This window comes from Peromyscus californicus, unplaced genomic scaffold (genome assembly GCF_007827085.1).
Source record: "Peromyscus californicus insignis strain IS unplaced genomic scaffold, ASM782708v3 Scaffold_15__1_contigs__length_86483966, whole genome shotgun sequence".
Lineage (NCBI taxonomy): Eukaryota > Metazoa > Chordata > Mammalia > Rodentia > Cricetidae > Peromyscus > Peromyscus californicus.
In genome coordinates, this window is record NW_026294447.1 from 1,493,955 (window position 1) to 1,510,367 (window position 16,413).

Sequence of the window (16,413 nt, forward strand, 5' to 3'; positions counted from 1 at the left end):
TGAAGAATGGAAGCCTTGTCCACAGGTGATGAGATTACAGGTTAGTGTAGGCACTAGCAAACTGGTATATAAATTCCTTATTAAATAGAACTAGATCCACCATTTTCTCCAGGTGCTACCCTCCTAAGCATGTCTGAAAGATTCAAAGTCAGAAGCATACAATAGAGATATCCACCTGCCTGTGTATATTACAGCACTATTCACAATAGCTAAGTTATGTGATCAGCCTAAGTGTCCATCAACAAATGGAAAAAGTAAATGTATATACACAACGCAGTGTTACTCAGCCATAAAGAAAAATATATTGTAACATTTGCAGAAAAACAAAGCTTGGAAAAAATCACGTTAAGTGAAGCAGACACTGTGTTTTTCTTCAGCTGAAAGTAAAATCTTAAAAAAAAAAAAAGAACAACAATGTAAGTGGAAGGGGGCTATTTGAAAAGTAGAATGGGACCAACAGGGAGAAGGAGAAGGTAATTATGGTGAATATGCAAAGCACATGCTACTCATGAAAATGTTACAACTTTGTACAAGTAATACATACTAATTAAAGAAAAATCATTTTAAAAGACCTAGTCAGAAAACATTTCTAAGGAAAAAGTAAGAATCACCTCTGCATATATATGTATACAAACTAGACCCAAAGCTCATAAAACATTTACCAGTGAGTGATTAGATAATTTATTGTGTATATATTTACCTAATGGAATGTCAAAATTTGATGTACTAATAAAATTCCTATAGTGGAAAACTCATGCAAATCAAACAAAAAGGAATTCTAACAGTGGAAACGTGGGCAGATGGTGAGGACATGGGTGTACCTTAGCTTTCCCTGGGTCTTCTATACTTCCTGTATTTCTCCCGCTGCCTTTAACACAGTTACCACAGAATAAAATAAACAGCCTCTCTCACGTCACCTTTATCTTACAGTCAACAGCCATGAGGAGAATTGGTCAGTTTTGTCTTGTCTTTCATCAAAGTATCATTTTAATAATATTGCACTTACTGAAAACCTTTTACAAAGTGACTCTGTAAAGAATTAATTCTGACAAGCCTTGCCAATCTTAAAAATCACTGAAACTAACTTACCTTTTTGAATTGTGAGGAACATGTAGAGGATAATTATTGTTGGATCAATTTTTTAAATGTCATTTATGTTACTCTTTTCTGAACTATGTTCTCACTAAGTGAGTGATTTCTCAGACACAAAATCTCTGTATATACCAACTGAAAGTGGCATTTCTGCTGAGCTCCCTGGTAGAATGAAGCCATAACAAGCTGAATAACAGCAATTGATTATGCTCCAACAGACCTGAACCCCATCCCGGCGGGAGGATGACTGCAGTTTTCACTGACATTCCAACTTCCCAGCAGAGCTTAATGATGAACTTCACAAAAGGTGCCATTTTAGCCTTCTCTTTTGAGGGACACAACACATGGCATTTTCTTGACAGATTAAATATAAAATTTGTTAACTGGGAGTTCTTATTTCAATAATTAAAGTGAGTCCAAACCTTGGTCCTATTTTGTGAGGACTTTAGCACTTGTGAATCCAATACAATGCCCCATATGGCTTGAGTGCCTGGAGTACAAACATAACCAGACCCACCACTGTGACCCACCTAAACATTTGACAGTCCCAATGGCGTGTGCAGACGCTGCTCGTGGTTTGTTAGTGACCAGGGCAAGCTCCCCAAAGTACTGTCCCCGAAAACACCGAGCAATTTCCACGGCACCATTCTCTTCCACTTCTGATTTACCCTGAGAAGGTAATTGAAATGAGTTACATTTAAGTCTAACATCATTAAAAAATCTATTATTTTCCTTGCTAATATGAGGAATTTTAGGACTGATAAAAGTTTACCTTTCTTTTCATAGTAATTTTCACTTCTCCAGATTCTACAATGAAAAAAGAATCTGCCAAATCTCCCTATTAAAAGAAAACAAAAATGTAGAGTGAAAATGAAAATTCCATAGCAACCCTGAAATTGTGCCCCTGAAACCAGCTTACAGATTCCAGTCTGTAAGTAAAGTCATACTGAAGAGACTATTTCATCTTCCATGTTCAGAAGTTACAACTGATAATTATGTAACAACACTTTTATTTGTAAAAACATTTGAAATAATGTTTTTGCAGTCTCTACCAGAAAATATGGCAAATAACCTGGGCTAGGTCGTTTGTATTAGGACTCTTGCCCTGAATTTTGTGCTGAACCATACCCACAGAAGGAGCACGGCTGTGTATCCTGGCAGTACCTTCCACCAGCAGCTCTGTCAGTACATTCTGTGCTCCCTGGAAAGCAGCAACATGCTCCCTGTGCCCACTAAAGTAACCCTCATTAGCACAGTGACCCGCCAGGAGCAGACAGAACCTGGGAGCATTCAGAGGCAATGGATGCTGGCTTTGGGATGCCCACAGCCAGTGGACTTCCAGGCTCTGAAAAGACTGCTAGACTGAAAAGTTTAATGCCATGTCTAACTAAAAACCCAGTATTTCTAGATTTTGCACAAACTCTTGATTTCTAATGCTGCCCCCTCAAAATATTATAATAAATTAATAGTATTATGGAAGATTTTTGTTCACTGTTTAAGATCCTTCCGGTGAATCCAGAGAAACACAAATATTTGAAAACCTCTTTGGTACAATTTTTAAACTTGGCATGAGATGGTATCACAACCAACATACTAAGGGCCTGACTTTTACCTTTATCTCTAGGACCTCAAACAAAACCACAGATTATATCACAAAAATAAATGTTAGGCCCACATTTCAAAAATATAGGATAGATATATATTTATAGATGCTCAAAACAGTATGCAATGGCATCTTTAATAAAATTCAACTATTTATTTGCTAGGGAATGAAGCCAGGGTATGTAATGGTGTCTTTAATTAACTCAAAATATAGCTAATTATTTATTTAATGCTAGGGAATGAACCCAGAGCCCCATACATGCAAACAATACAGTCTATCCTTAAGCTGTACCTCTAGGCTCCTTCTTTCATTTTCGTATTAAGTTTTTGTAAGAGCTTCACACTAAAATCTTAAGTTCTATGACTCCTGATAGGTCTACCTGCTGCTGGGCAAATGTGCTGCAAATGTTGGGAAAACTCCAGTGAACCCTGAGTCCAGTCTGCGGGCTGCGTCAATGTCCGTTTCCTAGTTCTGGTTCAGTGCAATGGTGATGACAGAAGATGGGCTCAGAGAAACTGAGTGGATACTCTATGCAAACTCCTGGTGCTTTTGTGCAACTTTTTGTAATCTTTTTTTTCCAGAATAAAAAAAGTTACAAAGAAGCATTTAAGAGCCTGGGGCTGTAGCTCAGTGGTAACATACATGCTTAGCATGTATGATGAGATCCTTGATTCAACCAACAACCAACTCCCAAATCAACTTAAGCATCTGAAAAGCATGCCAGACTTTGCTATTTCCCATTTAACACTCTCTAATTTGATTACACTTTTCCTGATATTTGACAACATGTCTGTGCGTGTGCATGGGGTAGGGGTAGGGACAGAAAGATACTTATTTGCCTTCTAAACAATGGTCTTTTCTTGAATCCTACTTCACATGTAAAGGAAGAGACAATAATTCAAACAGAATAGTACCGTAGACTGTTGTGATTAAAAAAAAAAAAAAACACAGAATATTAGAAATCCAATCCCCTCAAGTCATGTGCATGTTTCAACTGTCTACAAAGCCTACTTTCTAGGCTCTCTGGCTGACTGAGGCACTGTACACAATTGGTTTCCCACTGGGATATTAGAAAAGCATGAGGGCTAGAAGATTTTTATTAACATATTCAATGCTTGGATATGGTGCAATGTGAGATCTTCTTAGTGAATGTTATCTGGAAGTGGCCTCAGAGGGTCTCGAGAACAGATCATGCAAAACAATGGATCTGGATTCTTAGTAATTTCATGGGATAGCCACCAGTTTCCCCCTTTTCCATATGACATCTTATTCCTACTACACATGTGAATTTCATGTTACAAATTGTAAAACTACTCAGAAAGTCAGGTAACAGTTTAATGCATATTCATTAGGAGTAAATTATATAAACAAAAACATTCAAATTACTTACTGGCTGTAAAAGGATTTTTAGTAAGTTGTTTGGTAGAAGTAATATTCATTTAATCCAACGTTGCACACTAATTATTAAAACAAAGTTTAACAAGGTTTCTAAGACATTCCTGAATGTACCCCTAAACTAACTGACATGGTATCATACCTGAGCAATGATCTGTTCTCCATCATTGTAAACTTTGGTGCCGATCACATCTACCACCTTCAGGCGTTCAGAGACCTACAAAGAAAATATAATATTAGAAAGAAACAGACTGTAATGGCTGTTCTGGGTTGTCAACTAAACTACATCTGGAATTAACTAAAACTCAAATAGCTGAGTACACCTGTGAGGGATTCTTTTTCCTTAATTAAATCAGTTGAAGTGGGAAGACCCTCTTTTAATCCTTTGAAGTGGAAAGATCCACCTTTAATCTGACTGCTGCTGCAGCCTATAGAAAGGACAGGGAAGAAGGCAGCTCCTTCCCTGGTACTAGAGCCCACTTCTTCAGGATTCTGTCATAGACTGAAGACCAGCTGAGACATCCAGCCTCATGGTCTGAACAACTACTGGAGTCTTAGATTTTTCATTAGTAGGCAGCTATTATTGAACTAGTGGTACCAGAGCCTGTAAGCCATTCTAATAAATCCCCATATACAAATATATGTACTATATATTACATATTCACCATGGGCACATATGTAATATGTTACATATCAGCATATATAATGTATGTATTATATAAATTCTCTCTTCCTCTAGAGAACCCTGGGTAATACACAGAACAATTAGGTAACCTTATCTATTTTACATGTTTAAAGGGGTAGCCTATATTGTTAAATAAACTGAACAGTGTGCTTGTGTGATTATTACATTAACTGCTAGAATTCTGAAATAGAAAAAATTGTATCTCTAGTTTTTTGTAAAATACCAGAAGACTCAGAAACTCCCAGCCCAAATTTCCATATGGCAGCAATAAAGTTATGGAGGAATGGCAGCTGTTCCCTTAGAGGGAGCACATGTTTCCCAATTTGCTTTTTGTCATGTCACATGCCTCAATCTGACCAGACTGCCTCCCTGATGTGTTCTACTTGAGGACAGGAGCTGCTGGAGAAGACCAACTGCCTGTGCATTCCACAATACGACCAAGGTTCTCCCAGGCATCAGCCCGAAGTACGTACATCTATTTCTCTATAACCACTTTCAAGAGTGTTCAAATACGAGGCTTTATAAAATGTCTAGAAAAAAACACTTAACAATGAATTCATGGCAAAGCTGAATTCTTAAGGTAACAATTCTTTCATTAAGTGTCTGCCCTTAAAGATAAGAAACAACTGGTCTCATTGAGAAGACATTGGGCTAAGAAATGAAGGAGATTCATGGAAGAGCCATGGAGTTGTGCAGGAGGTTGTTCTAGGCAGACAGCAAGTACACAGGTCTGAGGTGAGGGCTGGCTTATTTGTGCAAGAGCAAGAGGCTAGTGTCCCTGGCAGGATAAATGTGGAGCAGTTAGAATGTTGTCAGAGGGACACAGACTAGGGGCAGGACACTGGGCAGGTCCTCAGTGGCCTTCAAAGTTATCCTGTCCTGGAAGGGTTGATAACAAAAGACTGGAATGGTCTAGGACTCACAGGACCCTGTAGGTGGTTGATAAAAAGCCATGCAGAGGTAATGATGATACAGACAGAAGGTGATACTGGTGAAGGTAATGGAAAATGACTGGGTGTTACAGATATTCTGAAAACAGGATAGAGAAGATTGTCAACACATTGACCGCTGGTGGGGAGAGCTGAGTGGGTGCCAACTCCTAAGTTTCTGCCCTGAGACAACAGAATGACAAAGACAATGCCTTCTAAGATGAAGAGGAGTCTAGTGATTTTAATGAGAATGACACCCATAGGTTCCCAGTTGGTGGCACTGCTTGGATAGGATTAGGAAGTGTAACCTTGCTGGAGTGTCATTGGGGGAAGGCTTTGAGCTTTCAAAGGACTAGGCTATTCTCTGTGTGCCTTCTGTCTCCTATTTGTGGATCCAAATGTAAGCTCTCAGCTGTTCCTGCTGCCATGTCTTTGCTCCATTATCATGGATTCTGGAACTGCAGGCCCAATTTATTAAATGCTTTCTTTTATAAACTGCCTGGTCAGGGTGTCTTATCACAGTGATACAAAAGCAGGACAGAAAGCCAAGAGGAGTATTTGAGGCGTCTGGTCCAGGTTAGGATGTGCACAGTATCTGACAGAAGATGTTAAATAAGTAGTTGACAGTGGTGACAATTTTAGGAGGTATTGGCATGTAGATAGTACTTATGGACCTGAGATTTGAAATATGTTTGATTCATATTTCAAATGTTCACATACCAAGTAAGTGTGTATAGGTGGAGAAGAACCCAAGGCTGAGGAAGGCCGACTTTAAAAGTAGAGGGATTAAGCAGTTTCCATAATCTGGTGTCTCTCAGCAGCTATTGATTTTTGTACATTAGCATTTAAAAGATTCAAATAAAAAAAATTCACCGTACAGGTTCCAGACGTCCTATGTATTTCCCACCTTTATGTGGTTTATTCTGTTTATATTACTTTAGTTTTTCTTTAAAGACTTTATTATTTTTAAACTAGTTTTTCTATGACTGTCTATACTAATTTTCTTTAGCATCTAAGCACATTTAAAAACATACTGTATCTTTTTAGAGGTTTTTCTGTGTCTGGGCCTGACTTTACTAAGTGCATGTAGCATTCTCTGACAATGTGAGACAAATCTTTTTTTTTTTTTAGCGATGCTTTTATTTATTTATTTATTTATTTATTTATTTATTTATTTATTTATTTATTTATTATTTTGCAATACAATTCAGTTCTACATATCAGCCACGGATTCCCTTGTTCTCCCCACTCCCATCCCCCTCACCTTCTCCCCAGCACCCCCCTTCCCATCTCCTCCAGGGCAAAGCCTTCCCCACAGACTGAGATCAACCTGGTAGACTCAGTCCAGGCAGGTCCAGTCCCTCCTCCCAGGCCGAGCCAAGCAATCCTGCATAGGCCCCAGGTTTCAAACAGTCAACTCATGCAATGAGCACAGGACCCAGTCCCACTGCCTGGATGCCTCCCAAACAGATCAAGCCAATCAACTGTCTCACCCATTCAGAGGGCCTGATCCAGTGGGGGCCCCTCAGTCATTGGTTCATAGTTCATGTGTTTCCATTCATTTGGCTATATATATTTTAAGAATGTCTTAACTTCAAAATGGAAGTCAGAAAATATGTTACATTGGGGGACAGGTTATGCTTTCATTTCTACAGGAAACAAAAAGTTATGGTTCACTTCAAAATTAATGAAGATCAGATTTGATTTGGGTAGATCTCCTAAAAATCTGGCTACAGACATGAAAAAAGAAACTAAGAAAGACTACAGGACAGGTGACATGTATGTTGATCCCTCTACTATGGGAACAGCTCTGAGACTGGATGAGACATGATAAATCTTGTTGGATACAGAGTTCTCATAACATTATTACATGTCATCCTTTCACATGGTATGGATAGACGAGGTTTAGTTACACAGTCCAAACAAACTTACAAATTTAACAGATGCCTTTTATCTGCTCAAACATAAAAGAAAAATCATCTTTAATTGACTTGTGCACACTGCACGTTCCATACTTGTGTTAAAGCGTGTGTGTGTGTGTGTGTGTGTGTTGCCTTTAAAAGTTTATGTTTTCAAAAAAAGCACTAATAAAAACAGGTAGCCTGGGTGAAAAAAAAAAGGTAGAGAGAAATGGGAACAAGCAGTAAAGATGACTTGGGGGCTGGGGGTGGGGCAGTGAGAACCCTGTGTGTTTAGGTAGCTCCCCCCTGTAAAGGGATAACCAGTAGTTCTTCATGACATTTTGATTTCTTAAGTCTGCTATCAGATAAATGGCACCTATAAATTTGCTAGATTCTAGATAAGAGCCTTATTTTCAAATAACCAGAATAAAATGTAGTTACAGTAGTAAAAAAATAGCAATAAGACCTAATATCACTATCTGTTCTTTTCATAGGAAAACATGAATAGACTTTAAAATTATTATTATCATTATCATTATTATTGCGGAGGTACTATAGCACACAGTATGTGCAGAGATCGGGGACCCCTTTCCATCTTTATGTGTGAACTGGGTTTCCCTACATGGTCGGCCTTTTTATCAGCTGGAGCACCAGACTATTGTAAAGCACAACTCACCTCCAGAGACTTGAGGAATGGCAGTGACTCGATAAAGCTTTCATACATCTTTCTCTTTTTGGCATTGTTTTTTACAATTATTCTCCTGAAGGTTACCCTGTCCTAAAGAGAGAGAAGCAAATACAAAGATAGTTAAAATCTGAACAAATAGTTTCATTCATTACAAGGAATATACAATAATTGAAGTAAAAGGTTATAGCATGATTATACTCTCAATTTCACATTTTTATTTCCTTGGGCACAAAATTTAGCATATAAAATTTTGTCTTTATTTGTTTAGAAAAAGAAGCATTTAGCCAGGCAGTGGTGGCACACATCTTTAATCTCAGCATTGAGGAGGCAGAGGCAGGAAGATCTCTGAGTTCGAGGCCAGCCTGTGTGGTGATATATTGTGTCCCCCAATATATTTTGTACCCTAATAAAGCTTATCTGAGGTTCAGGGGAAAAAGCCAGCCACTCATTTAAACATAGAAGTCAGGCAATGGTAGCACATGTCTTTTATCCTAGCATTTGGGAGGCAGAGATCCATACAGATCTCTGTGAGTTCAAGGCCACACTGGGAACAGAGCCAGGTGTGGTGGCACATGCCTTTAATCCCAGCACTAACCATAGAGGTCTGGAGGTCTGTACAGACAGGCTGGGCAGAGAGAGGAAGTGAGATGGCAGAACAGAAAGGCATATAGGCTTGGGTATACAGGAAGTAGCTCTTTTTGGAGGCTGAGGTTGGCTGTGGCTTGTTCTATTCCTCTGATCTCTCAGTTTTCACCCCAATATCTGGCTCTGGGATTTTTATTAATAAGACCATTTAGCAATTCATCTTACAAGCCTGGTCTACAGAGCAAGTTCCAGGACAGCCAGAACTACACAAGAGAAACCTTGTCTCAAAAAAGAAAAAGGCGGTGGTGGCGCATGCCTTTAATCCTAGCACTCGGGAGGCAGAAGCAGGCGGATCTCTGTGAGTTCGAGGCCAGCCTGGTCTCCAAAGCGAGTTCCAGGAAAGGCGCAAAGCTACACAGAGAAACCCTGTCTCGAAAAAACCAAAAAAAAAAAAAAAAAAAAAAAAAAAAAGGAAAGGAAAGAGGGAGAGGGAGGGGGAGGGAGAGAGAAAGAGAGAGGGAGGAAAGCATTTATTTAGATCAGTGGTTCTTAACCTGTGGGTAGTGCCCCTTTGGGGGCTGAATGACCCTTTCACATGGGTTTCACATAGATCAGATATCTTGCATATCAGATTTTACATTATGATTCATAATAGTAGAAAAATTAGTTATTAAGTAGCAACAAAAATGATTTTATCATTGGGGGTCACCACAACATGAAGAACTGTATTAAAGGGTCACAGCATTAGGAAGGCTGAGAAGCACTGCTGTATCAGAGGTCACTGTGTTAGGAGGGTTGAGAGGTACTGCTTTAGACAAACACACTGGGCTTTATGCCCACATGGGGGCACTGTCATACTATAAAAAATATACCAGTACCCTTCCCTCACTGCAGATGGCAGCGTTGTAAAATCAATTAAGTAGACTTGACCAGACCTGGGTTTTATAAAAAATAAAGTAGGACAGACAGTCTTGGAGTACATTCTTTGTAGTATTGTTTTTTTAAGTATTTACTTCAGTCAGACACAGACTCAATTAAATGTGATGCTCGTGAAGTATATGTACACTGAAGTAAAAACTGCAAGAACCACTAGTGGATACGTCATCCCTGAAGAACTGATAACGTAAACATTCTTAGAAATACATATTTATGTCGGTGGTGGTGGCACACACCTTTAATTCCAGCACTTAGGAGGCAGAACTTAATTTAGGAATGACAGAAATGTTTATACATAGCAGCTCAAAAGCTATTTTTCCTCAAAAATTTTATGTTGCAAAAATTCTCAAAGTGTTTTTATTCTTAAGCCTCATAATCACATAGTTTGGCATTCACCAATGAATAATTATACTTTAGTAAAGTTAAAACTGGGTATTATTTAATTAATACCTTACTGTGCCAATATATTATGGATATAACTCTAACAATGATGGACTAAATGTGTCCCCTCCCTGAAGCCCCAATCTTAAACCTCAGCATGATGGTATGAAGAGATGGGCCTTAGGTGTTAGGCCATGAGTGTGCAGCTGTCAGGAATAGAGTTAGGTAAGTCTCATAAAAGACCCTTGAAAGCTGTCTTGCCCCTTCCACCAAACAAGGACAGAGTAAGAACATGGCCCTCTAGGAACTGGCCCTAGACACCAAAAGCTCCTGTGGTTCTCAGTCTTCAAAGCAGTGAGACATGAATGCTCTTGCCAACTATGGTGATTTGTGGTAACAGTCAGACAGAATGAGACACTAGGAAATTAAACATCCTGTTTCCAAGTTAGTTAATTACTATTTTGATGCCAGCTGTACTCTGGATTTGTACTTCCTAATTTTTTTTTTTTTTTAACCTGGGCCAGCAAGATGACTCACCAGGTAAAGGCACCAGCTACCCAGCCTAAAGACCTAAGTTCAGTCACTAGGACACAAAATGACCTCCACACATGCCCCTAAATACACACAAAATAAAAAGTAAATGTATGCTGGGCAGTGGTGGTGCATACTTTTAATCCCAGCACTCGGGAGGCAGAGGCAGGTGGATCTCTGTGAGCTTGAATCCAGCCTGGTCTAAAAAGCAAGTTCCAGGACAGCCAGGGGTACACAGAGAAACCCTGTCTCAAAAAAAGAAAAGAAAAGAAAAGAAAAATTCTATTTTTAATTTTATGAGTTAATTCACAAAAATACTGAGTTCTTTTGAAGACTGGCTCTACATCAGAATTTGCTGAGGTAATTTCTAAAACCAAAGACCTGAGTAACTCAAAATCTCTACATCTGGCTACATAATTTGCATCTATAAAAGTGTCCCATGTGATTGTCATATATAGTGAGATTTGGGAAGCAGGTACATTTTTTATGGACAGACTTTTTTTGTTTTCATTAAAACAGAAAGGCTTGAAATAGTTTAGCCATTTAGAAATAAGTCATGAATTCTATCTCTTAGGAAGAACTGTCTATGAACCCACTGTGACCTGACAAGTTCAGGAAGCCCAATTCCAAATGCTAACGTCCAGGCTGACAACAGCAGAGTGCTGTGGAGTGAGGACCCCTCTGCAATATGCTTCTCTTTACATCTGCACTAACAACCACAGGGCTGCAGGCTGTGCATCTTAGAAGTTTCCTTTCCACCTAACTTTCCCCAGAAGGGACTGCTTATGCAAATTGCTCTTAAAAAGCAAGTTTGAATACAATGAATGTATGTTATTATACCTTTTAAGGATATTGTATTTATATATGAATCAGAAACTACCCCTTTTTATGAATGTTAGTAACATGCACAGGCTACCAAAAAAAATCTCAGAAAATGTTCCTTAAATGCTTAAGAACTGTGCACATGAAAACTCTGAGCCTTTGTATGTTAGTTACTGTTACCACTGGGGCTGAAACTATCAGTGCTCAGGGCAAATTTGAAAATGTGTGATCTTGAACCAAGGATGTGTGAAGAGGCCTCCTTACTATTTGACACACCTGACCCTGACTGGCATCTCTAGTGAGATGGCTCCATTTTTAGTTACACCCTCTGTAATAGGTAGGTTATGGAGGACACGAGATTAAGTGTGAGAACTGGCAAATGCTTCCTGCACAGGTCTGCTCTAGTGTGGCTGCTCTCTGTTGGCTTCGGACACTCAAATCTGAGTGCCTTTAACACACTCCAGTGATCACTTCTTTCCACATGAAAGCCATCTCCATTTCTACCCTGTAACTCATAAAACTGTTTAATAGGTATACAGGAACTGCTTGGCTCCAATAAAAAGGAATTCTAAGTATCCAGCATCTTTGAGTAAGATGTTTTTATGAGCTAAACCAAATTCTGAGTGAAATGCAGAAATAATGTGTACATTCTGTAACTCTTCCCCCTTTGAAACTGGACAGTTAAAACCCTTCTGGCCAGGCTGTGGGATACAACTTTAACCCCAGCACTGGGCAGACAAGAGCAGGTGGATCTCTGAGTTCCAGGGCAGCAGATGTCCCCAAAACAAACAAATAACAACCTCTTCTACAAAGGCCTGGGGAAATAACAACTGCAGGTCAAGAACATGGGATGTGCTGCTTTTGTGTTTCAAACACTCCCATCAATCAGTGCTGCAGGAAGTGAAGTGTGACACCAGGCAGTGTGGATACCTCCTGGGAGCTCTTGAATACAGCCAGCTCTGGCTCACCTTAGACCCACAGAAGTATAATCTGCACAACCTCCAGGGTGGTAAGTGGATTCCCAGAGTAGTCTGCATACTTGCCAAACAAAGTCTGAGAACCTGACCTTAAATCCAGTCTTCCAGAATCAGTTGTTATGTTCTGCACTATGTTACCATGTGAAAAGAGGCCCCAAGCCGCCTCTAGCCCCTCAGCCAAATGTGTCTATGAACCAACCAATGCTTAACAGAATTTCTACCATTAAGACATTTATTTAAATATATGGACTGAGGATCTCTTGTCTTGAGACCAGAAGTGTTTTAGATTTTAGACATCAGCACCCCCACACTCAACTACGCCCAGAAAACTCCTAACAAAAATAGCTTGGGAGCATGTCTCAAGTCTAAACACAAAATCCATAATTCATGTGTATCTCATATGCATGACCTGAAGGTAATTTATAAGTATTCACAATGTGCTTGCATTCTAACTGATCTGTAACATGTGTGGAATTTTACAGTTGTGGAATCATGTTGGTACTGAAAAAGTTCTGAACTGGTGACATTTCAAAGTTTCTAGATTAGGAATACACCATCCAAATCAACATCCAGGTCCCACCAAAAGAGAATGATTAGATTTATGTAGAATCGAAGCAAGATTTTTTTTTTAATATCCTAAATGAAAAGCACAGGTACCAAATATTTTTACTCTACATAGCTGCTCTTGAGTGGAAACACATTACCAAGCAGCTGACACCATCAGGAGAACCGTTTTTAGTGCTTTCCAAACTGTGGCAACATCAGAATCGCATGGAAGCTTTCAGGAGCACAGGAGTGCTGGACCCTTCTCCAGAGCTTTTGGTGCAGGGGTCAGAATCAATAGAGGGGCCTAGTGTGTGTGCTTCTAACAAGGCCCCAGTTGTGACTTTCAGCTGATCACTCTGAAAACCACTAATTTATCTGACTCTACCATTTTACCTCAGAGAGCTAGCTGAGAAAAATACAGAAGGGTGTGTGTGCGCGTGTGTGAGTGAGTGCGAATTCATACTTGTTAGTGAGGCTTTGTGCATATGTGTGTCCAAATGCTTATGCATACCTACATACAGAGGCCAGAGACTGATTCCAGATATCTTCTCTGGATTGCCCTCCACCTTTGAGACAAGGTCTCTCACTGAACCTGAAGTTGAACCTGACTTGGCTAGACTGGCTAGTCAATGAGCTTTGGGGATGCTTGTCCCCATGCCCCTTCCCTTACTCTGGAGTTACAGGCACAAGCCGCTGTGCTCTCAGATCCTCCATAAGCAGATACCTTATGACTGAGTCATCTCTCCAGCTGTTGTGGGTCGAAGTTTAAGTATGGATACAAGAGGAGCATTTTGGATCTGATGTCAATCTAAGGTCCAGTATATTCAAGCTCCTGACTTGGGAAGAGACAGGACATAAATCTTTGATTCAGCACAGTCTTTGTGTCCAACAGTGCAACATCTAATAAATGCCAATGACTTATGATTCCCAAATAAATTTACTGATTAAAATTAAAATATAGTTTCAGGGTATCTGCCTATCTACTATCATAATAATTTAAAAAAAATAACATTTAGATCAAGCAAATATTTTACTTACCAAACCCCACAGAGCACCAGGAGAGGTAGCAGTGATTGTAGCTGCTCTGGGTGTATTGTACATTAAGGCCAGTTCTCCAAAACTCCCACGATTATCATAGTTACCAACGCATCTTCCAACACCGTCACATTTTACATAAATATCAAATGTTCCTCTGTTGGACATATACAAATCATATTAAATTAGAGACAAAGAGATTCAAGTAGCATTTGATTACAGTGAGGCGTTGCTGCAGAGAAGAGCCCCGTACACTCTGATTTCCTTCCTGCTATACCCTCTGATAACAGCGACCTATGAGAAAGACCACCAACTGGACTAGGGTAGGAACAATGCATGGGGAAAGAACTAAACAATAAAAAGTTAAAATCAGTGATAGAATATGTGCAGTAAGTCATCTGTGGGAACATATGTCAAACACTACTGTACTTATCTAAGTAAAACTGTGAGGTGCTCCAGGGCATTGACCATGTAACAATACTTTGTTTCTAAAAGAAATGTATATTGCTTTTGAGATCAAAAGAAAATGACTACTTTTTAAAAGCATATAGCTCTAATAATTTGCTGACAAGTCTTTTATAAACTATAGCAGGAATTGGTACCCCAGCTAGCTCCCACTTTTGGCCAAAAAAAAAAAAGTCTTCTTAGAAAACAAACAAACTTGTTCTTTACTTATTATACACAGCTGGTTCGGATTACAAGCAGAATTGAATTCTTAGACCACATTGGCCCACAAAGCCTCAACCTGCCCTCCTTGACCTGTTCTTTAGGTCAGCCTCAAACTGCTGCCCTTCCTGTAGTGTTCTCGCAGGCTTCCCCTGAGGTGCTTTCTACGGGCAAGCAGCCTCCCTGGGCAGTCCCTGTGCTCAGGGGCAGGCCTCCACTCACACAAGCTAGCCCTTCCCTCCACGCTCTGTACTTCAACAGAAAGCATGGTTTCCAGGCTGCCTGGCGCACCTGTGAGGCAGGCAGGAGAAGTTCTTTAGCTATATCCTGTTGGTTAAATCCTAGAAAAAAGATGTGGCAGTGGTAAAATGGGACAGCTCTTAAGGACTAGAAAAGGATTATTAAGCAGTAAAGAAACAGAAACAGAAGATGTTAATAAGGAAGAAAACTGTTGCCTTTTAAATATAGTTCATGGATAGAATGACACACGTGAAGATACATCCTAGAATTTGTTCCATGGATAATAATTTTTAAACTGTTAATTTGCAGTTTATTCCCTTGTATTGTGTCACTGACATTCTTTTCTAGATTTGCCATTCTGAATAGGATAAAATGAATAACAAAATGGCCTGGTGAGAGTAAAACATGCTACCAGCCCAACTGGGGGCCATCGGTGGGAAGTCTGTTAGACAGGCAGACTGCTGTTCATACTGATTCCCTCCCTGACGCTGTGAGGCTCCAGGCAGTGCAGGCCAGAGCAATGAGCATGAACAGAAGTGGCTGACAGAGGACCTGGCTGTGGGTCAGATGCACTGACTATCTGGGTGACCTCAATCAAGCCCCGTCACGTCTGTGAACCAGAGTGTTTCATCTGTCAATGGATAATTAGGATATAACTGAAAGAGAATGCACTATGCTCAAATGTAAAGCAGGTTTTGTAGTCAAAAATATCCACTGAAAGAAAGGTCAATGCTGGACTTCCAAACATGGTCTTCTCACCTACAATTCAATGAAAACACTTGAGTGTACTTGTAAGCTGTTTTGTTGGTGAAAGCTGTAACATCGTCACCATGACTCTGCCTCACACAAGGGAACACATCATGCTTTGGCTTCATCCCTGCCCTGGTAGAGCTGCAGCAGTAGGTCGCTCAGGCATCAGGATGGGGTTAGAGAAGTCAGCAAACCTGCTGACTGAAAGTCACGCTCAGCTCAGGTATGAAAGAAAACAGAGCCAAGGTTAGGAAAGGGGCCCAAGGAGACAGAGGAGGTCTAATTATCAGCTGACCACAATCCTATCCAATGGAGCAAAACTGTATCAGTAGATCAGGTGGGGAGATGAGTTGTGTTCCACACAAAACTGGACAGCTTAGGGACACGGACTACCCCGTGAACCCTGCCTCACTCCACAAAGGTGAAGAAATACCCTGCCCAGCATGTGCAATAGTATGGTTTGAGGCTCATCTATTCATCACACAGGCCATATTGTTCTCTGATAAAGCAAAACACAGTTTAAGATTTCTGAATTGTCAATTCAAATTGACAATTTGATTGTCAATACAAATAACTGCATATACTTTCTGTTTAGTAAAATATTTTCTATGAGTTCAAGGCCAGCCCGGTCTACATAGCAAGTACTAGGCC

At 39.9% G+C, this 16,413-nt stretch overlaps 1 protein-coding gene across 1 annotated transcript in view; it reads right to left on the reverse strand.

Moving 5' to 3' along the window:
* Prkar2b (protein kinase cAMP-dependent type II regulatory subunit beta) overlaps positions 1 to 16,413 on the reverse strand; it is a 105,810-nt gene that overhangs the window by 3,483 nt on the left and 85,914 nt on the right. The window contains exons 6-10 of the mRNA XM_052738287.1: positions 14,110 to 14,263; positions 8,282 to 8,383; positions 4,233 to 4,307; positions 1,865 to 1,930; positions 1,623 to 1,761 (exon numbers count right to left, since the gene is read on the reverse strand). Of these exons, the coding sequence (XP_052594247.1) occupies positions 1,623 to 1,761; positions 1,865 to 1,930; positions 4,233 to 4,307; positions 8,282 to 8,383; positions 14,110 to 14,263 (536 nt within the window). The remainder of the gene's footprint in view (positions 1 to 1,622; positions 1,762 to 1,864; positions 1,931 to 4,232; positions 4,308 to 8,281; positions 8,384 to 14,109; positions 14,264 to 16,413) is intronic.